This window comes from Colias croceus, chromosome 20 (genome assembly GCF_905220415.1).
Source record: "Colias croceus chromosome 20, ilColCroc2.1".
NCBI lineage: Eukaryota > Metazoa > Arthropoda > Insecta > Lepidoptera > Pieridae > Colias > Colias croceus.
Window position 1 is genome coordinate 2,690,560 of NC_059556.1, and position 25,664 is coordinate 2,716,223.

The window sequence follows — 25,664 nt, forward strand, 5'->3', positions numbered from 1 at the left end:
AGATTAAAGAGAACCCGCGCAGTTAAACCCTGTCTAAAGATTTGTTGTAAGACAGTTTATTTGTAATATGCGTTCATACATCATAAACAAAAAAGCAAACCGTCCAAACGCATTGTTTACAATACTTGTTCCCATAGAAATTCCGTTAGCTTCTAGAATTTTCTAGAACAAACTAGGTCACCTCACGTCACTATAGCCAGCCAGTATAATTAGAAGCGACGCAAGCAAGAGGCTAATGTAACTCGTTGTTGTTTTAACTCCGCTCTGCAGCTCCGCCAGGCTTGAACCTGTGATAAATTTAAATTAATTAGTTTTTTTCATTATGGCTAACTGAGATTAATATTTGCGCTTTTTGAGGTTGTGTTGTGAGAATGAAAGAAATTGGTTTAGTATTCTTCGTTTCGTTTTGGATGAGTACAGCTAATTATAATTCTATGTCTGTTTAAAAGTATTTAATTTTAATTTCTGCGTGACTACATGAAAATTACGACACAAATGTATGTATGTGCTAGATATTGCCTGCAGCTTCGCCTGCCAATTTTTTTATGTTACAAATTTTCATCCCCCATTTTATCCTCTTGGAAGTAGAATTTATCAAAATACTTTCCAATCGGATGCTTTGCTAATAGTACCTATCTGTTTGCCAAATTTCAGTCTGATCGGTCCAGTAGTTTAGGTCGTGCATTGATAGATTTATACGTAGTATAATAAGGTAGTATCTTATGGCTTGAAAGATGTCGGTAGATTATTTATGAGTGTTTATTCTTTTTCAATATTTTAAATACTTTTCTCAAAAAATTCTCCCTTAAAAATATATTGTGCCCAACTTTACTAGTTATCCTTCCAAACACTATACTTCATAACTTCACTTAGCCGTAACATTAGGCGGGTAAGCTTATAGCGTAAGTTTAATCGTTGGAACCCAAAACTTCTACTGTGTTACCAACAAATTATTTTAGTTTCATATCTTTTGCATTCATACGCATTGTTGGAAATATGATAAATGAAGACAGTGAGATAAATTAGATTAAACCATATTTGGTGAAATACTTTGAATGATTTTTTTTTGCAATAATTTTATTCTGAATATAAACGACTAGCTTTTAAAACCTATCCTAGTATGACGTGTTAATTCAAGTTACCATATATTATATGTGTGCTCAATTCTCTATTTCATTGTAATCGGTTCAGTAGTATTTGCGTGAAAGAGTAACAAACATACACACACACTTGTTATTTATATTTCTATGACACACACACATCCATCCTCACAAGCTTTCGCATTTATAAGATTACTAGGATAGGATTATCCCACTTATAGTTAATCAAATAAGCTTTTTCTAGAAACGCACTTGAATCGCCATAATATTAGGTACATAATTATTGGTTATGAATTATATTATCGATATTTAAAGAAATGCAGAAACGAGAAGTTTATTTACTACTTTATTACACATTTTTTTTCGTATAAAGGGTAGTTTACTTTTATCATAGTGAAAAATCTCATTCTCAAAAGTATTTTCTAACTCTATATCCATTAATGTCGCGGGCAAATCCGCGGGCAGCAGCTAAGTATTATGTGCATTAATACGTAGTAAGCTCCTTTGAAATATTTTGATATATTATCCATACTAATATTATAAATGCGAAAGTAACTCTGTCTGTCTGTCTGTCTGTTACTCAATCACGCCTTAACTACCGAACCAATTTGCATGAAATTTGGTATAGAGATATTTTGATACCCGAGAAAGGACATAGGATAGGTTTTATCCCGGAAATCCCACGGGAACGGGAACTATGCGGGTTTTTCTTTGACTGCGCGGGCGATGCCGCGGGTGGAAAGCTAGTACAAAATAATGCTTTATACTTTAAGAAATTTAAGTATCAAAGCCCATATCAAAGCGCATTTGAATATGTTTTCATATAAATATTATAGAATTCGAATTTAAAATTAAGTATTTTCAATTTATTTATTTCAAAAAAAATAACCACGTGAAGATTAAATTTCCTTTCATACTATACCTTCCATACTTCATAAATGTAGCAAGAAAAAAAGACGGGTTGCACTCCGGGAGTGCCGGCAGAAGTGAAAACTTGATTATTAACGTTCAGCATGTTTGATATTTTGGAATGGTATCCGTCTTACGCATGGAATATAAGGGCTAAAAAAAAACATCCGTCTTACGCTTTTTCGATCAGGCCACGTGTCCTGACGCTAGTTTAAGATTTTATACCCAACGCCGCTAAAGAAGTTTTCACTTCAAAAATAGATTTCCAATATAATAAAAAAAAAAAAAATACACATCTACAATCGACATAAAATTACGCCGAGCCAATTATAGTTACTACCAACATTACTCCCATTGTCCAAATTTTATAATAATTATAACAACTATAATCACTATAGTACCGTTCGGTTAAACAAAACACATACAATTTTCGGGCAATACGCCAAGCTATTATAGCTCATAAAACTATGTAATTAAGCGTTATAGTCCGGCAAATGATATCCATTGCGATAATTAAAATTAAACTATCATTCGCATCAGCAATCAAAAATAATAGTTAGTAGTGCTTTGTGTATGGGAACAACTTTAGGGTGGAATTCGACATGCATATAATATTAAAAGGGCTATTATGAAAAAAATTGAAGACATTCTGTGGAATATACATTATACAGCAAATATAAAAAACGGTTAAAGGTGGGCATACACGTGTATCAAAAAATTTAGAAGCAATGAATTGGATATAGAATTTGGATTTGACTTTCACTCTAAAATTATGGGTGGACGGTTGCACGGTTTTATACGACAGATTGGCCGTTAAATATTTACTTTTAAACTATAACATCTCATCATTGAGTACTTTACAAATAAGTAGTTGAACTTCGAACTTTACTGTAGAGTCATAAATATAGTCTGAGTCTAATAGGTACAGACTATTTTTTATAATCCTCGAGAATTCATCAATAACTGAATCTGTTTAGCCGATTGTAAATCGAGACCTGAATTTAATTTTAAAATCGTAGTCGTTTAGAATTCTATTAGAAGCAGTCGCAAAATTCTATTGAATTTTAATACATATCACTCCTAGGTATTTCAAAAACTATTTTCTTCAAGCTTGCGGTCCGCGGCTTCACCCGCATATTTAAAGGAAACTCCCATAGCAGTGACATATTCCACCCAGGCGAAAAATAGCCTGTCTCTAGACTACTATCTCCAGGCCAAAAAATCACATCATAAAATCGCTCGGTAGCAACGTGAACGAAATACAGACACACACACAAATACAAACTCACTTTTCGAATATGGGTAAAGAAATTATAATACTCTCCTGACTCTTACTCTCGATAATTAATTCCACAGATTCAAGCTCTCATAAGTTAGCATATGTAGACTAGGCTCATTACAAGAACAATAATAGTTTCCAGCTTGCAAAAACCACCCGGCGCAAGTCTAACAAGTTGAAATCATACAAATGTGTAACATAACCCTATCGGATAAAGTTGGCAAAGTTAAGAGCACAGCCAGTAATAATCTATGAAAGTTTACCGTTAGTGGGTAAAGTGAGACAGTACAGCTTCACAAGTTAGTCGGGTAATGTTACCTTGGTTTAGTGGGAAGGCAACGCTTGGTCTATTAGTGGTTCCTTAAATTATTGCTGGAGGAATGTTTAAATGCGATTATGAGTCAATATTTGATTAAGTGTTGAATTTATATGACCACTTTCTAGGTACAGTGGTACGCTTAAGCGTAGAACTTAAAGGTACTGGATTCGATTCCCAGTAGCGATTAACAAAAAATGACACGGTTTGGGATGACACAGAAAGATCACTTACAAAATTGATCAGTGAAACATACAAAATATATATAAGAGGAAATTTATAAGAGATATTTAAAGATAATCTATTAGCAGGTTTATAATTAAAAGAATTTTACAAAGGAAAAGGAAAATAGGTATTACTATGCCAAATATTTAAGGTATTTGATGTAAGGTTTGAGTAAATTACCTTGTAATACATGCACTCTGGTGACAGTCTTCATTTGTATTGGTGATTCCAAAGCACACGTGTAGTTTCCAGCATCTTCTAATTTTAGACGAGCCACCTGCGAGAAAAACAATAATATTCGTTAATTCATATTGTATTGTAATATTTATTAATCTTACTATCGTCAAGAATTGAAATTTATTGTTCTGGAAATCTGTATGAGGTGTCTCTTTGAAAGACAATATGGCAATGTCGTTAGTGATCGGAAAAGAAAAAGAAGTTGCGAGTGAAGAATATGGAAGTGCAACGTCAACAATACAGATTGAAACCGATAACATCTTTTATATTCCCGGTGTCATCCACAATTAAAATAATCGGCCAATATATTGTCTATGTTAATGAACTAATATTATCGTCATAATAGACGCGAAAATTAGTTAGTGGCAAATTGCGATTTAGGAAGTTAAAAATCCGTCATGACCTCTCTATATTATCATCCTTTCTATCTCAGAATTAAATGAGATGATAACCACACCTTGAGAAGGTAAAAAGCCCTTTATTTCTCCAACACGTTTAGTTTTAAATAACAACCACTCCCAAAAATGTTTACGCAAAAGGGCCTTACGTAATTCTGACCGCATTTTAACTTTTTCTATACATTTTAAAGAAGCTTTACAGCATTATCTTCACAATAGCAGTGATATTACGACGGTGAGTGCTCGTTTACGAAGATCGCTTAGTATTTATTCTGAGTGGAATAAAATAAACGGGAGGGAAATGCGCTGCGAATGCATAAACGAAATCGCGATTTAGAATAAGAGTGAAAACTATTTATTCCGTTTTTAGCTGTAACCTGTTGAAAATAGTTGTTAAAGAAGCGAAGAAGCTTTTACATATTTGTGTTTATACCGGGTGTAATCGTTAAGTGTGCGCAGGTGATTATTCCGTAACTATAACAGTTATCAAAAAACTATATAATATTATATGATTGGATATTTCTCGTTTTATTTTTTAAAAGTTATTGTTGTCATTTTACTCATTAGGTACCTACAGTTCTTGCAATATCAATTTTAAGGTTTTTTTTTATATTCTGTTATAGTTACGGAATAATCGCCTGTGCACACACGATTACACCCTGTATATCACCAGTTAAAAGACGTTACTATCAAATATTATGTCAGCTGTTAATTTATTACAAGTAAACAAGTAACTCCTATAATAATTGAGGCATAGGTACTACCGTACTATAATACTGATACCCTTTTCAATAACTAGTTCTAATATTAATTATGAGTTACTTTATTTATCCTTTAAATAATCATGATAGGTACCTGGCATGAATCTAAAAGACAAAAACTTATTTTCACCAAATCAAGAACCAACTTCTAAACTAGTATGAACGTTACAACAAAAACGAAGTATCTTCTCTTTACTTATTTCTACTTCATTTTCTTATAAAACTTACCACAAGACTAAAGAAGAAGTCTAACCCTTCTTCGTAATAACTGTTACATGCATAATACATTACCGCTCTAAAATCTTTCTGCATAATATATTTTTATACATTTATTCCATCCAACTTTTTTAATTTCAAACACGAGTGCAGGTGCAAAAGGTACAAATGTGACACAGCGGTATAACAGCATTACTGCACATGTTAGAATTTTTATATTCATTAATATTTTTAGTCCTAGCTTAAAATAATTTCACGACTGTAATACTGTATATCGCTTTTATGCCAGAAATAACGCTTAGGTAATGTTTTGAAAAATACTGAACGCTTGCTTTTAAATGTATTAAATTTTAATGCATGTATATTTTAATAAGTTCTGCTAAATAACAATTTTTAACACGCATATGTTTTCTTATGTTTGTATATTTGTATCTAACTGACTCCTTAAGACTTAATTTTGAACCAGTATGAACAGATTTAATACAAACTTTGTACACTTATCGATCGATCCCCGGTCAATGAAAGTACGATTAACAATCCTACTTATATTTAAAAGCGAAAGTTTGTGAGGATGTGTGTGTGTGTGTGTGTTTGTTAATTTTTCACACAAATACTACTGAACCGATTACTATGAAATTTAGCACAGATATAGAGAGTAACTTGGATTAACACATATGATAGGTTTTATCCCAGAAATACCACGGGAACGGCAAGTATGCGGGTTTTCCTTTAAAAACGCGGGCGAAGCCGCGGGCGGAGATCTAGTTATTCATATTATTAAAGTGCGTTATTTTTTTTGGTTTTTAGGTATTTATTTGAATCTACTATTGATTCCTAATTTCGGTATTAAATCTAAATATTGACTGAAAACGTTTTGCTCTTTAAAACGTTGTCCTCACAATAAAAATAGGTCAAATTTTATTTCAATGGTGCCCCATTTATACTCGTTTAAATTTACAAAATAAAGTTGAATAAAAACAAATACTATCTAACGTATAACTTCAAACATTTTGAAATGTTTCAAACAATATAATTAATTTATTGAAGTTAATTTTACGCATCACTCTTTGTTTTTCGCTTTCCATTCTATTTATTTACGTCAAAGGCAAAAGTTGTTTAACCCATTTAATTCATAATAATACCAAGAATTCGGTGTTTATTTGTACATCAGTTAAATGTTTTAATTTAACTTATAATTAGAGCCCAAATACAGAACTACAGATATCGACTGTCTGAGAAGTTTGTGTTGAGTCAGAGGATCATTCATTAGGCAATTAAAATTTGTTTTGGAATTCTATTAATTTTATTTTTTTAAGTTTCAAATAATTTTCCTTCGATTCAATTATTAGTAAACAATTTTTCACTTTCTACTTATTTCAATTAAAGAAAAACAAGAAGTTTATTATCTTTGATGATAAGTACTTTCAATGTTGTTTAAAATTAAGTTATCCATATTATTTAACAATTATTATATCAGGAATTTTACGTAAACAGCTATTAGTTTGTGTCTAATCTATCTCTATTATCTTAAGATTCAAATAAGTAATTGGCTCAAAATTGCTGTTTCTGGTTCAATTTGTAATAGCAATAATGGATGAAGGAGATCCTAAAAATCCAAGCGATTTTAAAAGTAAATTCATATTATTTCATCAATATCTACTATAATAATTATGGTTTCTCAATAAACCATCATGTATTTGGAATCTTTCCAAAAGTATTTCAACATTATATGAAACACTTGGCTTTAAAAATACTATACTTACAGGAAGAAGTGTATTATGGCCATTATTTAATACTTCAGTGATAAGATTCCAATGACCTTTTACGAGTTTTATTTACCATCAAAAAGGAAAACATCTCTGGTTTCCCCAGAAATAGGAGGAAATGTTAAGCCTCCACTTAACCGAACAAATATATTACAGAGGAGGGAGCGGTTTAAATTACCCCGTCTAGGTTGGAGTAGTGTGCGTCCAGATTGTTAGAGTATTACGATTTTGTTGTATTTTATGTGTAAAGTGGGTCAAAATCGAATCTAAAAGAGTCGGTTACTTATATACAAAAATAAAGGCGAAGCTAAGAAATCGTGTGAAATAGAGAAACTAATAAAGTTAGATAATGATGAAAGCATACGTAACGTACTATAAAACAAAACGTCTGTCTGTTCTCGATAGATTTAAAAAATCGGTTAAGTGCGAGTCGGATTAGCGATACTTAAAGGTTCCGTGAAAGTAAGTAATTTTATACTAAATCTTGTTTAATTTTTGTAATATCTACCCTTTGTGTCTTTATATGAATTTGAAAATAAGTTTACCATCTTTTGAAATAAAAGCCAAAGAGATGTCGCTATTATCAATAACGAATAAAATTTATTTTTGGTGAATATTCTAAAGTTTCTATGAATATTAATTATCTATGTGTCTACGAATACGCTAGCAGAGGGACTCCATATACCTCAGTTTACAGTAGAAATACGTAGCCTGTAACAATAATACATGACTAGCTACCTCTATTATTATCTGCACCAATTACACTGCAATTACCTTTGTTTAAGTTATCATTAAATAAATGAACGCAGTTATAATTATGTAAGTAACCTACCTTAGTACATTCGTATGTGAAACTGAACACGTGGTATCTATAATTTTGATTAAACTTAATCGAAGTAGAAGACTTCTTTGAAACATAAGGTAAAAGCGTAAGAAACAGGAATGTAATCTTAAGTGGAGGCTAATTATACATTCTCAATCTATCTGATAACAATCACCTAGTCGGGAAAAAAATTAAAATTAATAAAAATTTAAATGTGTCCGTCATTTCATATGATATTTTTATGAAATTAGTAATCAAGATAGATTCAGTAATCATATCTATATGGTGCTTAATGTTAAATGATCACATGTAGATGTTAATTGACCTTAAGATTGCAGCTATAAAACTTTGTGATGAGGTCCAAGCTACTAAATTTTAACAGCATTATGGCTTTATGTGGTATTTGATTAAACGTACATAGTTTATTAAAATTAAGTTTTTCTTCTGTATTAGATATACACATCTCGTCAATACAAAAAAGTCGCATTCAAAATACGTTCAGAAATTTTTATTTCCAACAAAATCGGTATACAAAGAGAATCGACTACATATCACTCGCAGTAAAACATAAATTAGGCCGGGAGCACATGTTCGAAGTTACAAAGTAAAACGATGTATCTGGCCCTAATTCTGTACAAAAGCTGTAACAACCGCCATGAACATCAAAATCAATGGACGGAGGAAATTGGCCATTGGCTTTTATGTAACGTCTAATAAAATACGTTTTTAATCAACCATCGAACACGTTCGACGTTCGTGAATTTCTTATCCCTTAATTATGGAAAGATAAATCTGGTTTAATTTTGCGAAGGAATTAAACGATTTATTGTACTGCTTTAATATAATTAGGATTATTATAATCTGATCAATCAGTTTTCTATAAATAAATGGAATCCCTTATAATATTAGAAATGAGATAGAAACTGTCTGTGTGTTCTTCACTCCTAAACCACAAAGCGCGGAAAGCTAGTGGAATAACTACATAACTTGAATATTAGTTTTTCGATACTGTGGAAGGAATGGCATTACAATAATCATACTCATTTACTTGTCTTTTATTTGTATATTAATCCATACATTATTGTGCAAGGTACACGGTAGGTATATTATATTCTAAAGTGTCATATTATACACGTGTATCTTGAGATCTCTTGAGAGATCTTAGATTGAGGACACTGATTGCTATCTTACTTCAGTAAAAGCTTAATAACAGTATTGATCGCAGTGGCTATTAAAAAACCCTCATATAGAAGGTCATAGAAAACTGATTATCCAATTTTGACCCTGAATAAAATGGATTAGTTAAATAGGCCAAAGAATATGTCTACATCCCACAAGGGAGCACGTAACTTAACTCAAGTGCCTCATAAAGTTTATGTCTGATTGGCATTTAAATAATGAACATGAGTTACCAAACTTCACATCTCTTCACTAAAACGCTGTATCTAAACTTTCTAAATCTATACTAATGGATGTCTTAAGTAATTACGAAACATATCTGCCGTAGGATTTAGGAAGATTAATATCAATGCATGTCTCACTTTATTTTTAACCAGAACTACTCTGATCTAGAAAAACTAACCAGCTTTAGTGTTTCCAAACTGACAACAACATTGAGCCTTCAAGAACAAAGTCTATGAATTTATGTTAAACGGCAAACCAGCAAGACATTTCCAAATTCCTATGGCATTAGCATTCCCAAGAAAAAAAACATAAATATTTGACAAAGACCAGGAATACGTTCGTAGTGTCCCTAACGTTGCCAACGCTAAAGATCACTAGTACCTTCCATCAAGTGATTCATTCTTTTGCTGCTGTTAACAAGAAGAAAAATTACCTGTAAATGGCTGGTCAGGGTTAGTTGATCTGTTTCCACCAGCACTCCTCCCCGAACCTCATCCAAGGGGGTACTGCTATTGCCTCTATACCAAAATAATTCTGGAGTAATTTCTCCAGGGTTTAAATGTAGCACAGAGCACTTGAGAGACAGAGTCTCCCCTGTTTCTAGGAACGTTTCCTTACTCATCCTTATTTCTGGAGCTGAAAGAAAATATTGTCTAAATACTTGATAATATTTTATACAATTACCTACATATAATTAAGTATGTTCTACTCTAATTATAATAATTAGAGTTTTTATTTTATTTAGAAAGGTTTATAACAACGATAGACTGTATAAAGTAACGAATAAAACATAAGATAGACATTATTCAATGATCAATAATAAATATTTAATAATTAGGTATCAAAATTTAATACTGACTCGAATATTATTTAAATTTGCACGATTAAAAGTTCAATTCAAACACAATTCAAATCTGAAAGTAAAATAAAACTGGAACGATCGTCTCAAGCAATTCTAGAACTAACAATACAAATACAAGGTTTAAAGTATAAAAATATTATGCATAAATTCAGAAAACTTTATTAAATAACACGAATGAAACAAGACATTTCAAGGTTTTATAAATTACAGAACACTCTAGAGACTCAGGTGTTCATACACACGGCTTTGTGACTGCTAAATTATTACCGAGTTTTTAGTAGTCTAATTTAACTTTAGCTTATATAGCAATAAATGGTGATCATTAATTTGATACGAAAGTTATTATAATTGATATTGATTTAGGTTTATCCACTCTATGCTATAAATCAATTTGTGATACGGGTGACATGTCTGTGTTGTATTTGATACTTTTTATTGTCTGTATATATTTGATTAGATTTTAAATATTTCGTTATGTTCAAGACTGCTACGTTATGAATATCGTTTGACAAAGGTAGCCAAAAGTATTGAGAATTGGTAAAAAAACACAAATGTCTTTGCGTGACACAAATGGTTAGTATTTTCATATTAATTGTTTTACTTTTTTTACTGTCGATAGGGAAACACTTGACCACAATCTCGCCTGATGTTAAGCTGAGATGTGGTCTAAGATGGAACGCGCTTCCCTAGAAGGTACCTGTTCATTCTACGCTTGAAGACCCCCATATTGTACTTACCATGCACTATTAGTTTAAATCTCCTTAACATAGGCGGATGTGTTGATACGTGGCAACAATAAATGCCAGAATCCTGAGTTTTTGCATATGAAAGCGACAATTTCCAATTTTCACCCGCTAAATCCACTCTGTACCTAAAAGAACAAACTTTTTATGATCCAAGTTCGTAAAAAAATAATATAAAATAATTAAAGTTTTTAGTATTGTTAGTCTCGAAGGACCTATTTGAAGAAATTGTCATCTATTTTGTTTTTTTCACTTTGCACGTGAAAAAATTAGTTGACAACTAACTTACCTTGCATCAGCGGTGTATGTGTCAAGATTTAGAGTCAATAACTCCAAATTTTCATCATCAGATACCCTCAACCAGGATACCTACAATACAGAAGAAAATTAATAAAGTAATAATAAGAAAGCAATATAAAATGGTACTGCGTGTCCTATTTGCTTAGCCATAAACATTTTACGACCTAATTTGTCGAATGAGGACCTTAAAATGTTCGAATTCGGACAAAATCGTAGTATTTCTGATTTGATACAGTCGATTCTTTTGGCTTGAATAAACTCTGCTATTATATTTAGGAACATAATATGGTACATTTTTCCAAATTTATTTTTTTATTAACTATCAATAATACATTTAAAACTTAATGATAACTCATAGCCCATTAATAATAACAAAAACTTACAGTTTTATCTCTCAAAGAAGACACCTTGCAATCGAACACCACGGTGGACCCTGTGTCTGCATTGATTATAGTATCCGAGTTTAGGTCTCCTTCGAACGAGGGTGCTTTGAATCTATAACAAAATAAAAGATTGGGAGAGAGGTTTCTCATTTTTTTTATAAGTACTTTAATTCAGTGTTATATTAATGAACCCTTTTAGCATTTTTCCGTTCTAACACTAGTTGTATATTCTTAAAAAAATATATATCGTATACCTAACTCTACATTGTTATTATACATCAAATTTAATTATTTTATAACAAAATAATCTTAAATTAATTTATCACGTAATCTTAAAACATGTTATACACTATTATTTCACAAAGTAACTAAATAAAAGTCATTAATAATTTGCTAAAACTTCGCGTGCTATAAGAAAAAATTCACAGTATATTTACGCCAACATATCGTTTTTAATGGGCCATAAATATTGAATTCTTTTAAAATTAATTTAAATTTCAGTACAAAATGCCGGAGCTTTGCGAATACATTTCAAGGTTTAAACAAGAATTTGACTTAACTTTATTATTAACACTGAAACTATTTTGGAGGGTGAAATAAATACTTTTACGTAATTGCAGATAGAAAACGATATTTCTTTTTAACTGAACTAGCTTTCCACCCGCGGCATCGCCCGCGCAGTTAAAGAAAAACCCGCATAGTTCCCGTTCCCGTGGGATTTCCGGAATAAAACCTATCCTATGTCCCGGGGTAAAAAGTAACCTATGTCCTTTCTCAGGTATCAAAATATCTCTATACCAAATTGCATGCAAATTGGTTCAGTAGTTAAAGCCTGATTGAGTAACAGACAGACAGACAGAGTTACTTTTGCATTTATAATATCAAGTATGGATATCGTATTAATTTGACGTCCATATTAACGAGCCCCATTAACTGAGAGGAAAGTAAGCCAGATTTTACTATTACAAAGATGGTAAGTTCGATCCAAAATTAACGAATATTTTGCTAGAATTTTCTTTACAGTACAAGTAAGTAAGCAAAGGATAATTCAAATACGTTAGGTATTCATGACCATTACTAGCATCTTTCAAGATTGATTTTTTGAACCTAACACAAGCGAAAATAAATCCGTTCAAAGTAAAGTTAGATGTAATATAACCAACACGACCTTCCTCATCTTCTGATACCTTTAAACTCAATCTTTTCTCATACCAAAGAAGCAATTCTATTTGATCCGACAAACGCCCACAATTACGCTCCAGATTATAACAGGCTTGGCATTGGACACGAAACACTATGAGCACGTAAAAGCACGTACTGTATGCATGTAGCATTTAGAATTTGTTTGTTATTAGATTACTGAGGTTCAGGCCGATACAAATGACAGACGAATAGAATAACGCTAAGAAATGGAAACTGCTGTCGCTAATTATTATTGACATAAGCTCGGTCACACTACTAGGTACTAGCAAAACATCATACGCTAATGTCCATTAGTATCCACTATCCATAGCGGATTGTATTCCTTTGCGTTTTGACGTTTGTCTCGGCCCTCTGCTCATAACACGCTTGGCATTGGACACAAAACACTATGAGCACGTAAAAGCAGCACGTAACTGTATGCACTATGCAATTATGCATGCATTTGTTTGCTATTAGATTACTGGGCTTATCCGCTGGGACGTCGAGTATAACACGCATTTGGAGGGACGTGTGTGCTGATGCGTTATTATTATAATAGCTGTTGCCCGCTGCTACGCACGCGTGTTCAAATTTAAACTAACACAGGCTTTGGTTTCTACAACTATAATTGTTTATCAGTTCAATAAAAATGCATCATCATTATCTTTAAAATATTTTTTTACAGTCTTCCATCACTGTTCCTATATCGAATTCAAATTCAAATTCAAATTAATTTATTTGCCAAAGAACATGGTATACATAGATGTCAGGTAACAATTGAGTTCCAGCATGTTCAGCCGTTATTAACAGCATGCAAATTATGTCACTTAATTTTAAATCAAAATTTCAATTATTACATTATCATTAGGTACATTTCAAAGTCTACAATTATTATTAACAAAGTCAAAAAAAAAAAAATCACAATTCAAAATTTATATTGGAAGTAATCTGCCATTGTGTAAAAGGAACGCTCTGCGAGGAATCTTATGAGTTGACATTTCAGTTTTCTAAGTGGCAGTGATCTTAGCTCCTTAGGAAGGTGGTTAAAGATTTTTATGGCCATTGCATAGCTATTCCTGTTAAGGAGCGCAGTTCCACACAAAGGCATGCGCAAACGCGTCGGGTCTCTTGCAATGAAGAGGGAGCTATCTTTAAAGGTTGTGAACAAATTATTATGCTTTTTGACGAAAATTATGGTTTCTAAAATGTACATACCGGGAAGTGTAAGAATTTTCAGCCGCTGAAAAATTGGCTTACAGCTTGCAAGAGGACCGACACCCGCTACGGCTCTTATACACTTTTTCTGGGCTAAAAACACTTTATTAATATTAACGGAATTCCCCCACAAAAGTATTCCGTATCGCAATATTGATGCTACGTAACCGTGATATGCCACTATAGCAGCTTTTTCAGATACAGTCTTACGGATACGCCGTAGTGCAAACACGAATTTATTCAAACGCGTGCTAACACATTCAACCTGTGACTTCCAACTACATCTTTGGTCGAGAACTAAGCCTAAAAATTTGGTTTCAGTAACTTCTTGAATCGTTTTACCATCATAGTGTATATTAAGATGAGTCATATTGTTTTTGTTTTTATTATAAAATTGGATGTAGTTTGTTTTTGCTAGGTTTACGTTTAAACCATTATCCTCTAACCATTGGATTACCTTTATTATAGTATGATTTATTGAAAATTCAAAGTCAACTCCATTCTTTTCCGAAATAATAACCGAAACGTCATCAGCATATAAAACAGACTCATTCACAATTACATTAGGTAGGTCATTGATATATAATAGGAACAAAAGAGGTCCCAATATGCTCCCTTGCGGTACTCCATTCCCATTATATTTATAATCTGACTTATAAATCTCTGTGTTGTGACCTGAGGTATGAGAAATTTCAACTCTTTGTTTACGATTTCGTAAGTAACTTTCTAACCACTCTAAGGCGAGACCTCGTATACCGTAATGGTTGCATTTGTAGAGAAGTAAGTCATGATTTACAAAATCGAAAGCCCGGGTCATGTCAAAAAATACAGCAGTTACCCGATTATGTTTATCCACCTGTTCCACAATGGATTTCACCAAAGAAAATGCAGCTAGTGTGGTAGTTTTATTTTTTTGAAAGCCACATTGTTCAGTTTTAATGATGTTAAATTTTTTTAGAAACTCGCTTATTCTGTGGTGCATAATTTTTTCATAAACTTTAGCCATGACAGGGATTAATGTTATAGGTCTATAATTTGCAACGTCTTCCTTTTTTCCTTTTTTAAACAGTGGTTTAACTATTGATATCTTCAGGCTGCTAGGGAATATTCCTTGTGTGAAAGAGAGATTTATTAAGTATGATAGAACATTAGCCACCTGCTCTTTACAAAATTTTAGAACTTCAGTCGTTATTGAGTCATATCCAACAGCTTTGGTGTTATTTAGTGATGTGATTGCTTTAGATACTTCCATAGGTGTGCAGGGCATAAGAAAAATAGAAGAGTTCACTGAGTGTATATTGCTGAAGTTATTACACTTTTTATAAGTTTTGTTTAGATTTTTGTTAATAAAATGGTTGTTGAAAACGTTAACGATAACATTTGGATCTGTAATTGTAACATTGTTTTGAATTATACTTCCTATGCTATCACAGGATTTTTCCCTCTCCACTTTATCTTTTATAATTTATCTTTTATAAGACGTGTGAAACAAAATGTTATTTTACCCTTGTGCATGACAAAGTCGATCTATCTCGTATAGTATGGGATTGAATTATATTGTTCTACAAAATAGCTATTTATACCATTTCCATACTCTCATATATTATTATGTACCTATAATAGCTGATCCGACAGACGTTTTCTTGTCATCGTGCAAATTGTAAAACGTTACGATAAAATAGTCGACAATTTTAGCATTTAGGTACTTAAATTTCTTGAGGATTTATTTCATAAGAACACATCAAAGTAAGAACTATCGAAATCGGTCCAGTATTTCACGCGTGATGCCGTGACCAAGGCAAATATAGGGATTCATTTTTATATATTTCTGTATCGATACACACATAAAACATAAGTTTAGTTCTATTTGCAGCCCGTTACCAAACCTGTTAAAAAATCAGGACACTCATTGTTGCAGTAAATACTAAGTATCATTTCGTAGGTACTTATTATTGATCCTCGACACTACAATATGCAGATTGCAGACTATGTATTTCTTCTGAGTCTTACTTTTAAAATTTTATGAAAAAATAACACAGCATATAATAATTTATACCGCCGTCTAGCATTTTTTTACATTTTCAATATTTTTTGTTTTATCTACATAAAAATCTGTATAAAAATGAAACCCGTTTCGCGTTGTCACGGCATCACGTGTGAACGGGTGGACCGATTTCGATAATTATTTTTTTATTATATTCCTTGAAGTACGAGGATAGTTCTTATGTAGAGAAAACGTAAATATGTACCACGGTCGAAGCCGGGGCGGACCGCTAGTTTATGAGAAGAAAATATTATATTCTGATAGTATACCCTACAATTATTATCGAAGTACTAGGAGATTATAAATGACGAGCGTTACAACTGAGCTAGTAAACTGTAGTCTGGAATATAGAAGCCTTTTGTAAATATTTAAATTTTAAATGCGCTACTCAAAGCAAATCCCTTTAAAGGAAAGTGGATAATGTAGATTTATAAAATACAGATTAGATTAATTTTGGCCTAAAAAAGAATCGCTTTTGTATGAATATTTATGACCCTTTGTAGCACAATGTATGTAAGTAGGTTACTGTGACCAATGAACTGTATTTTTTTTTAATAAATAATAAAGAAAATCCAATTTACCGCTAATTTTATTTTTTATATATTTATTTAGGTACTAGCAGGGCCTCGCAGTTTTACCCGCATTACTCTGTTCCTATTGGTCGTAGCGTGATGATAATATAGTCAATAGCCTTCCTCGATAAAATGGACTATCTTAACCAATCTTAACTGTAGAATAAATTTTCAAATCGGACCCGTTATTTTTGGGATTGACGCGTTCAAGCAAACAAACAAACTCTTCAGTTTTATAATATTAGTAGGTATATATTTAAACTATTATACAAATAGATCATATTTTAGTTTTAAAGATATGTCTTTAAAACTAAAATATGATCTATTTTGAACGTTCCTATGCGATATAAAAGTTTTATTGATCAAACAATAGCAATATTACCCGTTTAACATGAAAATCGGTCAATTGCGAGGCTTGTGCATCGAGTGTCAGAACAGTAAAGTGCTCTTGCAATTGTTATACTTTTTATGTCCATTTTAAAAGCTATTCAACGATTTTTTTGATTTTTTTTTTTTATATAAGAGTAGGAAAACGAGTATGTGGATGTGGTAGTAGATGATTCCACAGCTCATATACGTGTGTAGACGAACATGTATGTGCGTGTTTGTGTGAAAAAAATGGATAAGTACCTATAGGAAATGATTTAGTTTTACCTGTACAACGTGTTCATATTAAAAAATTAGATCTTTTGACCCTTATAATAAATTATTTCAAGACATGGATTTATCTACACTAATATTATAAAGAGGAAAACTTTGTTTGTTTGATTGTAATGAAAAGGCTTATAAACTACTGGACCGATTTTGATGAAATTTGGCATAGACAATCTTTAGACCCTGAGAAAGAATATAGGCTACTTTTTATGCAAAATATGTACCACGGGCGAAGCCGGGGCGGACCGCTAGTAATATTATGTACTTAGGAAAAAAACACAACAATACTAACCTCAATTACAATATGATACGTACAGAAAACGAAACACCATATTATGATGTGAGTTTTCTCCAAAATAACAAACTTCTTTAACCTACACAATTACACATATTTATTTTATGAACTATTTAAAAACGAATTTGTACTAAATACGCAACTGTTCAGCTTTTAAGGTTGGAAACAATATTTCCTTTGAAATGATTAAAATCCTATATCGAATCAAAACTTCGCACATGGGATTAAAGTTAAGCTGATTTGAGAAATAGCTCCACGATAAAAAGCTACGAAGCGATAGGTATAATTCAAAATTTAATACTGAAACAACTGCTACGTAAAATATACGGAATCCCGATTTATAGTAAACTAGCTTTCCGCCCGCGTTTTCAAAGAAAAACCGTTCCCGTAGGATTTCCGGGATAAAACCTATCCTATGTCCTTTCTCGGGTATCAAAATATCTCTATACCAAATTTCATGCAAATTGGTTCAGTAGTTAAGGCGTGATTGAGTAACAGACAGACAGATAGACAGAGTTACTTTCGCATTTATAATATTAGTTGTATACGTAGTATATTATTATTAGTCTGTGATATTAGTATGGATTTTGATAAATATTTGACTAGTTTCACTGTGCCGCGCGGTTTTACCCGTATTGCTCTACTCTTGTTGGGCTTCGCGTGATGATATATTATAGCCTATAGCCTGCCTCCATAAATGGGCTATCTAACAAAGAAAGGATTTTTCTAATCGGACCAGTAGTTCGTAAGATTAGCGCGTTCCAACAAATAAACAAACAAACTCTTCAGCTTTATAATGTTTGTATAGATTTATCTTTTATAAATTAATCCGATTTACATTTTTTTTAAATATCCTGCAAATATAAAATAATACAAACATAACTGAATGGAATCAAGACATTTCCTAAGCAAAAAATAACATACTGCGTCTCAGGAGAATCTTCATACTTTTACTATCCCAGAGCTGCAGTAATTTTATTACGAAACACTCCTTAGTCTACACTAATTGCAAAAGCTCAGTGATTCTAATTTAAGCTGTAAGTGTAGCTAGCCAAGCCTTGGTTGATTTCAGTTGCGAAATGAAAATTTATAAAATTGATCTACCTAACCCTTTTGTCAAGGAAGGCTATGGGAAGCATTATAGTACAAGATCCCAGGCCGCCAGACAGAAAGTTATTATGTACTTATCTTTTACGGGGACTCATGTTGATGGAATTTCACTTATCTCGATGACTTTTTAATAATTTTGAGAGCTTTAAAGCGTCTGTTAAACAAAATGGTTCTCAGGAAGTGGCTGGGAGTACTGCCATCTTATTTTGTTACTGTATATTCTAAAACATTGAAAATCAACCATGAGAAAATACTTAAAGTAAGTACTGTTTTTATGAACCTTCATCACCTGATATCTGGAAATTGGCCCATTGACTGAGCTAGCGGGTAGGCGTACGATGGCAGCACATGCTCGCACTACCCAATCGTCTACATTTCATCCGTCAGAAAATAGGTGAGGTCTGGCGGCCCTGGGATCTTACTCTACGCTACAACAATAAAAGCGGAGCAGCTATGAAAAATAATTTGGAAAATCCAAAAGTGCACGCCTCATAATCTCATCCTTTACAATAAAATTGATTATTTATAAAGGTGTATATAATATAAGTATGTAGATACACTTGTTCTCATGTGCCAATGCTCTTGTACTGTCTCAAAATAGTTGGAAAAGTAAAGAAAGCGGTACCGTAATAATTGAGCTATTTTTCTTGTGGCCCCACCTAGATGTGAAACTGCGCCGGTTTAAGGGACTGACTACCAACTTATTTTTTTAAACCTTGGCTTATAGTATAAAGAATCGAGTTTATAATGGTGAATTTTGAGTACACTATAAATATAAAAAAAAGGTCGATATTTTTTTTGTTTATTTAATAACAATTAAACCACATCGAATCAGACCCTGAAAAATGAAAGGGTTCTATTCCTGAGCATACTCAAGCGTAAGAGAAAAAAAAAGACTCGATTAGTAAAGTATTTCGGTCGCTATCGTGTTAACAAGAAAATCCTCCGCACATACAGACACACGGACGTCCAAGACAGAACTTTTTTAAACTGTTTTTTAACTAGTTTAAATAACAAAAATTACATCAAAAATATCATGAATGTTAAAAATAGTGTTTTTTCTTAATATGTGTGTGTATGTATTATCTTACAAGTGCAATGTATGATACATAAAGACATTTTAAGTTTGAAAAATCAGATGTTTTGCGCGAAGTGACAGTAGTACCCACCTCAACGCTTCGCTTATGAGGCGTGCAAAATGTTGGAAAGCGGAACAAAGTATTATTTTTGATCGCAGACAAAGTTGCGTGGCTCAGCTAGTCTTTCAATACTTTCATACATAATCATCCGCATCGAATTGCAATTAGGTTAAAGCAATATAATAATTAACTGCGTGTAATTCTCATAATGTATTCACCGTCTTGCTTACGTTGGCTGTACGTCATTGATAGGCATGATCCAATGCATAATATTGGTGGTAATTAATCGATTTATAATACCTTCAGTATTTAGCCCGGGGCTTTACGTGGGATAAAAGATCTTTTGGTGCGCTTCGCGGTTTCACTCGCATGACTCCGCTCCTCTTGGTCTTAGTGTGATGATGTATAAGCCTATCGGGCTGGCTATGGCTATCTAAGACCGAAAGAATTTTTCAAATCGAATCAGTAGTTTCTGAGATTAGCTCGTTTAAACAAACAAAAAAACTCTTCAGCTTTATAATATTAGCTTTTTGCTCGAAGCTTCACCCGCGTAGTCAAAGGATCCTGCATAATTCCCGTTTCCGTGGAATTTTCGGAAGAAAAACTATTATGTGTGTCAGTCAGTCCAAGTTACTATCTATGTTGATGTCAAATTTCATGAAAATCGATTGAGCAGTTTTTGCGTGAAGGAGTACCAAACGAACATACAAACTTTCGGATTTATTACATAATATATTGCAATAATAAATAATAATAATAATATCGTTTATTTCTTATTCTTTCATAGACATAAACATGGACATATTCAATATAGTTTTGTTCACAATTAAAAAGTATAAGTGGCACCCGTTTTAGGCTTAGTTCGAAGAACTAGCCTGTATATACAGGCACCAGCTTCTCCCTAAGTCATTTGAACTTTTATAAAACAAAAAACTTGAAAAGTGAGCTAGTTAGATATATAAATGGTATGTGCAAGCATATTATACAAATATGATTATTAAATAAATATAAAATTTTAAATTTATGAGTAATGTGTGTGTGTGTGTGAATGAGTTACGTTGAATTCATTCAAGATTTCATGTTTTTAATATTTCTATATTAACTCTTCAACTAACTGATGACTTGCAATTCATATATTTATCAATCATCATCCTATGTATATGAAAATGAAGGTAAATAAGTTCGAATGTCATACTTCCTAGAGGTTTTTTGACTCGAAGAAATTCCTTTATTTGCTTTTTAAGTGTTTATTTTAACAAATTTAACAAAGAATGAATGTGCTGTTGTTCCACGAATAGCCAAGGCACACCTTGATCACGTGGTGGCAGAGCCATTCTAATAATAAAGATGAAATTGCGTATTTTCCCACGGGATAAGCAGAAATACAAACGTAAGTCACTTATAATATAACGTGTGAAAACATTAATAGGTCCCGACACAGACTTCAGCTATTAAGATACTTTTTAATAACTGTTTCTGTATTTTATAGCAATAAAGATTGATAAGAATATCATCACTACATAGTATAAAACAAAGTCGCTTTCTCTGTCCCTATGTCCCTTTGTATGCTTAAATCTTTAAAAATACGCAACGGATTTTGATGCGGTTAATAGATAGAGTAATTCAAGAGGAAGGTTTTAGTATAATATAATTTATTAGGTTTTCGACAAAGCGGGCGAAGCCGCTGGTGGTAAGCTAGTGTTGTTTATATTTAGGAAAAGCTGTCACATCACATGCAATCACCTTGCAATATTTATACATCTTGTTAATAATGAATGGACCAATAAAAACCAAATTGCTCTATAAAACAATAATAACAAAGATTGAATATAAGCAATTTGCAACGGAAACGTGTCGCCGATTTGTAAACAATCCCGCTTAATGTAAATTGTGAAATATATAAAATACAGCCCGTAAATTCGTATGCAAAATATTTTCAGCGAAAAACTGAAACGAGCTCTGTTTTATTCAAACAGGGAACTTTACAAACGTGACATGGATACGAATTAATTGTCCTCGTATTACACCGTAGCGTAACGTTGTTTTTTAAAACACCTGAAATTAATATGTAGATTACTAAGTAAATAATTTTAACTCATTAGACACGCGCAGCTTTAAATTAGTTCGTTCAGAGAATCCAAGTGATGGCCAAGTAATTATTAGAATTTTAAACTGGATAAGTATAAGATTTTAAGCAAGTTTTGTTTATATTTTATTTTCGTAACGACGTTAAACAACTGATAAATATTCAACGAGCAATTTAAAACAATCTCAAGCTTCAATTAATATCAAGTCAAAATTGCATACTCCATCATTGAACAGTGTCTTCCATCAAAACCGCAATCAAGGTGTCATCTATCAACTATAAAATTGCAAATATTCCCAGTTACACATCGGTGTAACAGCCAGCCACGAACCATACTGAAAGGCTCTTCATTAAACTGGTAAATGAGATAACGTGGCTCCGTATCGCTCAAATTAGTTTCGCGAACCTTAGCTGATCACTCTATTTGTTAAATAGGTCAATTGTGAAACAATATTTCGATTGAGATAATATATTTATATGGTAATTCTGTTTTTTTGTTCAGGGTTTATTTAATTTTTGGGGTGATTAGTTTTTTCGGTAGTATTATATGTACAGAAATTAAACAGCTTCACTTATTTGAAATATGCGGTATAAAACCGAATGAGTAGAAGAAATTCGATTGCTTAGGCGAGATCACGAGTGGCCAAGAGGCTATAGGCGTTGTCCCGGTAATGCAAAAAGACGCGGGTTCGAATCCCGCCTCGTGTTTTAATTTTTTATATTGCTTAAAATTTATTATGCACTGTATTTAACTATGTATTAAAAGTGGTGTTACATTACTTTATTGAAGCCTTTAACTTTTAACGAATATTCAATATTTTTATCAATATTTAGTTTGCTTTACATATAATTTTATTGAACCTCTCCTGGTAATCTCTCTTAATTCCACAGAAAATGATATTTATCAATCCCGATGATAGTCTTTTCTGAGATTCAGCAACTTTTATTCGATATCAGTTAAGCAGTCCGATCCCTACAGCCTAATCCTAAGCTACGAAAAACATATCAGAATAAAACACAATATATTATTACGATTAAGTGATATTGGAAAAACAAATAAACCGGCATTATTACCGTTTTATTGAATTTTAACGACTGCTTTAAAGCGTACTGCGCAAATCTCACTGCCATCAAATGCGTCATAAATTTTATAATGCTTGTTTTAGTGACGCAATGACAATTCTGTCGACAACTTCAGTTGTTCGTTGTTTTATTGTTGCCTTTTAACATGAGTATTGAGTACCTAACATGAATTTAATTTATATATTTTTTTAGCTTTCCATCGTCTATGAGAGATTTCCCTACGGTAAAAAGTGGCCCATCACTGTCGCTCTCTAGCCTTTTAAGTATATCGAGATACAAAACTCGATAAAAAAACAAACAAAATAACACACTTTCGTATTTAGAATGTTAGTAAGGATAGGATATGAGTTGTAGAAACTAGAAATAGCCGTTTTTACATCAATATTGTATAATCATAAATATGTTACTTCGTACGTTACAATTCCGTTTAAGTGAAAGAAATAAGAAAAGCAACCGTCTAAATACGCATGCTCAAAACTGAAAAAGGCTATTTCCAACTCCAACGAATTTGGCATTTAGATTCTGTTATGACTTTGCTTGCTCCTATTCTATTCCTCTATTCCAATGAGGATATTTTCCCCAGTCTTCAACATTCGAATTTAAGTATGATAAAGATATCAAAAGGTTCATGTAGTTAAAAATATTTGTTTGTTGATAAGCGTGGGACGACCTCTCACAAGATGGACAGACGACCTGGTCCGAGTGGCAGGGAGCCGCTGGATGCAGGCCGCCGGTGACCGGTCGTACTGGAAATCCTTGAGGAAGGCCTTTGTCCAGCAGTGGACGTCCCACGGCTGAAGCGTATTAAAAACAATAATAAAATACTCACTTATCATGAAAATGTTTATTACTCGTGGCATACGAATCGAAGATGTAGTTCAGCATGGGCGAATCTCCTTTCCGTCGCATACCCTTAGGTTTGGCAGTCATCGGTCTACGGAATACCGTCACTAAAGGGCTCTTCGTTGTCAAGGCTTCAGTGCTTGGTGCTTCTGTAAAGAAATGGTTGGTAATTATTTTAATCATTACATAGGTCTCAAACTTAAACATTTATTTATTCAATGGGACTTCTTCTTGAAGCATTTTTGAATCGTCATAACATATTTTTAACATTTATCACTTCTGTAAGGTTAATAATTAAGTGTACTTTTATGTCAACAAATTTTAATCAAGCTCTCTACCAAACTTCATATAGATCCCAAACCATATTTTGATAAAAAAACAACATTAATAAATTTCTCTGCAAACTTTAAAATCAAAGTTGTATTGTACCTACCTTGTCAATCAATTCTTAGATACTATTATAACAGACAGAAACCTTAAAGAAAATTCCGATTTTAACCGCTACATAGGCGCTTTTGCATACGATAAACCTTCATGATGTTTTTCAATATGATTTAAAACAAATTATGTATTTTTTTAATCAATTTTGTAGATTAAAAAATTTAAATTATATTACATCTTCTCAACTTCTATCAATGATTTAGCTGCCATTCAATAAAAAAAGACGTGTAGCACTCGGGGACTGCCGCGGTGAAGCTATTGCATAACATGCCTTCAAGCCACACCTCCGAGCCCGTCGGAGTGGGGAGCGTGAGGTTTTTTCGTTACGGAACTTCTCGATTCGGTCCCCGCGCTCAAGGCCCGCGATAGAAGCTATGCAATAGCTAAAAAAAATACCTGTAGGTTGTGGTGTAGGGCCACCAACCACCCTCGTCAGCAGCGCCATGAGCAGCACGGCGCGCCGCATGCCGCCGCATCCTACCCGCTTAGCAGGCTCTCTGGAACAATAGATAATTATTTACTATTAGAAAAATTTAAATAAATACTCATTTTTTTATATAGCAAAATAATAATTAGCAAATAATACAATATCTGAAATCCAGTTGATGATGACACGCAAGGACTTCGCGAAAGTTAAGTTTGTTGTAAAATGTAGATGTTAAAACGATATTTGATTACTACTGCAGACTGGTATCGTATATTATTGAGGGACATTAGAAATAAAAAAACGACAGTCAAAGCGACACTAATATTGATGAATTACAGATACTAAAAAATGGAAGAAAACTTTCCAGTGAATTAAAATATTTTACGAAAATTAATAAATGGAGAATAATGTTTGGTATTACATAATATTATGTTATTAAACATAGTCAGCTCGTATAATTAAACTTAATAGTGTGTCAAGGCTGTCGTATTTAAATATTCAATAAACATCTGTTTTGTCCCGGTTAAAGGGTCTCACTGAGAACTAGCGCTGTAGATTCATTATTGTTCAGCATATGTTGAGTAACTGCTGTCCATTGTACCAGGTCACCTGGTGCTCATCAAATAGCTGTAATTTTGCCTTTGTTTCTGACTTTCCTATAGGTGTTTAATGTTAAAGTGTAATAAATTATAGTACCTAATTATAGTATACATAATATTGGTATGCAATATTATATACATGTTTTATATGTTTTGTGTATTTTTTACTTTCCTTATATATAATGTTAGTAGCATATAATATACATACAGAAATGTAATTTAAACTAATATTGCTGTACCGGACTCGATTAA

General features: G+C 32.6%; 1 protein-coding gene across 1 annotated transcript; it reads right to left on the reverse strand.

The window, feature by feature from the left end:
- LOC123700835 (zwei Ig domain protein zig-8-like) lies at positions 1-24,035 on the reverse strand. Its single transcript, XM_045648178.1, has 7 exons — positions 23,932-24,035; positions 11,723-11,834; positions 11,329-11,408; positions 11,034-11,167; positions 9,868-10,070; positions 4,010-4,106; positions 1-287 (listed from the first exon to the last, which is right to left on the reverse strand). The coding sequence occupies exons 1-7, from the start codon at positions 24,030-24,032 to the stop codon at positions 178-180; spliced, it is 837 nt and encodes a 278-aa protein (XP_045504134.1). The 5' UTR covers positions 24,033-24,035; the 3' UTR covers positions 1-177.
- Between the last annotated feature and the right edge of the window lie 1,629 nt (positions 24,036-25,664).